We start from the raw sequence: 2,858 nt of genomic DNA, 5'->3' as shown, positions 1-2,858 counted from the left end.
AGATTCTCTCGCAAGGATCGGAGCCGGAGAGCATTCAGGATGACTTCGAGAAGCTCTTTGATGCCATCTCTCGGGTACAATTTGACAAGATTGACCGGAAGAAGATCACCAAGATAAAGGCCATTGTGGGGACAGCCGAGGAGTTGGTGGACCTGAGCACGCCGGTGAATGCTGTGGGGAACATCGAGGACTGGCTGCTGGCCCTGGAGGCTGAGATGCAGAAGTCGATCAGGCGAGAGTGCCGAAACTGTTCCCATGACACTGGTGTTGTTATGAACGGCATGTCTCTCAAGGAGTTTGCCGATCGGTACATTGGGCAGGTGTCCCTGTTGGGCATCCAAATTGTCTGGACGGTCGACTTCCAGGAGGCCCTGATGAAAGCGACGAGGGAAAAGGACCGGCAGATCTTGCCAGCTACCAACAAGAAGTTCCAACAGATGCTCGCGGATCTAGTATCGTATTGTCTCTCTGACTTGGGCTCGAAAATGAACCGCACGAAGTACGAGACTTTGGTCACGATCCACGTGCATCAAAGAGACCTGTTCCAGGAGGTCATGAAGAAGACAAGGGAACATAAGGTGAAGGATGAGAATGACTTCGAGTGGATGAAACAGACCCGATTCTATTGGAGGACCGAGACGGACCACGCCATTGTGTCCATAGCGGACTGCGATTTCACCTACTCCTACGAGTATCTTGGGGTGAAGGAACGTCTGGTCATCACTCCTCTAACGGACAGGTGTTATCTGACTCTCTCCCAGGCGCTTGGCATGTTCTATGGGGGAGCCCCAGCGGGCCCTGCTGGGACTGGTAAAACGGAGACCACGAAGGATATGGGCCGATCATTGGGTATATTCGTTATCGTTACCAACTGCTCGGACCAGCATCGATATAAAGATATGGCCAAGATCTTCAAGGGGCTCTGTCAGAGTGGTCTTTGGGGATGCTTTGATGAGTTCAATCGTATCGAGTTAGAGGTGCTCTCGGTCGTGGCCATGCAAGTCGAATCGATCACGCTTGCTAAGAAACAGAACGCCAAGACCTTCTCGTTCCCTGGCGAGGCCATCCCTATCCGTCTGGTGCCGAGTGTCGGATACTTTATCACGATGAACCCAGGATACGCAGGTCGTCAGGAGCTCCCAGAGAATCTTAAGGTCCTGTTCAGATCTGTGAGTATGATGGTTCCTGATCGTGAGATCATCATGAGGGTGAAGCTAGCCTCTGTAGGGTATACCCAGATGGACCTTCTTGGCAAGAAATTCAATGTTCTCTACAAGCTGTGTGAGGAGCAGCTGTCGAAGCAACGACATTACGACTTCGGTCTTCGGAATATCCTGTCAGTCTTGAGAACGGCAGGTGGGGTGAAGAGGAGCGAACCTCCGGACGCAGATGAGGAGATGATTTTCATGCGTACCGCGAGGGATATGAATTTGTCTAAGCTGGTGGCTGACGATGTCCCTCTGTTCTTGGCCCTTCTTAAGGACCTTTTCCCTAAGGTGGCCGATCCACCTAAGAAAGTGTACAAGGAAATTGAGGACGGCATCGATGAGGTTGTCAAGGCTAAGAAGTTGACGCCATTTGACCCGTGGAAGCTGAAGGTCATCCAGCTCTACGAGACTAGCTTAGTGCGCCATGGCTTCATGCTTGTCGGTCCTACACTGTGTGGCAAGACAGAGATCATGACTACTCTCACTGGGTGTATGACAGACCACTGTCAGAATGCTCATCGTATAGTTGTGATGAACCCCAAGGCCATCACCGACTCGCAGATGTATGGTATCAAAGACCCTGTCAGTGAGGAGTGGACCCCTGGAGTGTTCGCTTCAATCTGGGCGAAGTATAACAACCGTACGTTGAAGTACACTACGTGGATCGTATGTGATGGCCCTGTTGATGCTATTTGGATTGAAAATCTCAACACGGTCCTTGATGACAACAAGATCCTTACTTTAGCGAACAACGACAGAATCCCCATGACCGACAACTGTCGTATCGTATTTGAAGTGGAAAATCTGAACAATGCCTCGCCGGCTACAGTGTCACGAGCGGGCATCATATACGTCAGTGCCAGTGATCTCGGTTGGGACCCCCTAGTACAGAGTTGGCTGGTGAAACGGCTCGATCTTGGGGCCCATCGTGAGCAGGAGAAGAGCATCATTGCTGGCTTCATCCAGAATTGGATTGCTGAACCGGACCTCTTCGACTGGTGGAGACGCAACATAACATGTGTCATGAGCATCAACGAAAACATCGTCATTGTTAACATGTTGAATATGATTTCTGCGATCTTGGCGCCTCATGTGGCGGCCAGCGAGGTGCTTACTCCTGACGCTTACAAGCGTATTGTTACGTACGCAGTGGCTTGGGCTTTCGGAGGCTTGTTGGAAACAGAAGGGCGGAAGCAGTTCCATGAGAAGCTACACTCGGTGGGTCTCCGGTGGCCGCATTCTCGAATGAAGTCATTGTGGTTTGTCCTGTCAGATTCAGTCTGCCTGTGGTGACGGCGATGCGTTGCCACCTCTCGATGGTGACCAGACGGTATTCGAGTACGTCCCGAACCGAGAAGACCCCTCGAAGGCATATCCTTGGCTGTTGTGGAAACCTGAGGTGTGGAAGCCTCCAAAGAAACTGAACTTTAGCTCTTTGCTGATCCCGACACTTGATTCATGCCGTGCGGAGTTCATGATCAATATTATCTCCAATCTCGATCGCAGTCGTGCACCTCCCAATTTCCAGAGTGCACTGATGGTTGGTGCTAGCGGTACGGCTAAGACAAGCACAGCGATGATGTATGTGCAGGGCTTTTCACTGGACGAGAGACTCTCTAAGAGGATTAACTTCAGCAGCGCTACGACGCC

The 2,858-nt window shown here is 51.3% G+C and overlaps 1 protein-coding gene across 1 annotated transcript in view; it reads left to right on the top strand.

The window, feature by feature from the left end:
* Nucleotides 1-2,828, top strand: part of Pmar_PMAR003167 (axonemal dynein gamma heavy chain, putative) — a gene marked incomplete at both ends in the record, with an annotated part of 5,091 nt that extends 2,263 nt beyond the window's left edge. Inside the window, 3 exons of the mRNA XM_002777056.1 lie at nt 16-2,426; nt 2,482-2,761; nt 2,800-2,828. Coding sequence (XP_002777102.1) covers nt 16-2,426; nt 2,482-2,761; nt 2,800-2,828 — 2,720 coding nt within the window. The remainder of the gene's footprint in view (nt 1-15; nt 2,427-2,481; nt 2,762-2,799) is intronic.
* Nucleotides 2,829-2,858: the final 30 nt, after the last annotated feature.

This window comes from Perkinsus marinus (assembly GCF_000006405.1).
Source record: "Perkinsus marinus ATCC 50983 genomic scaffold scf_1104296952312, whole genome shotgun sequence".
Classification (NCBI taxonomy): domain Eukaryota; phylum Perkinsozoa; order Perkinsida; family Perkinsidae; genus Perkinsus; species Perkinsus marinus.
This window is presented reverse-complemented; position numbering and strand designations above follow the sequence as displayed.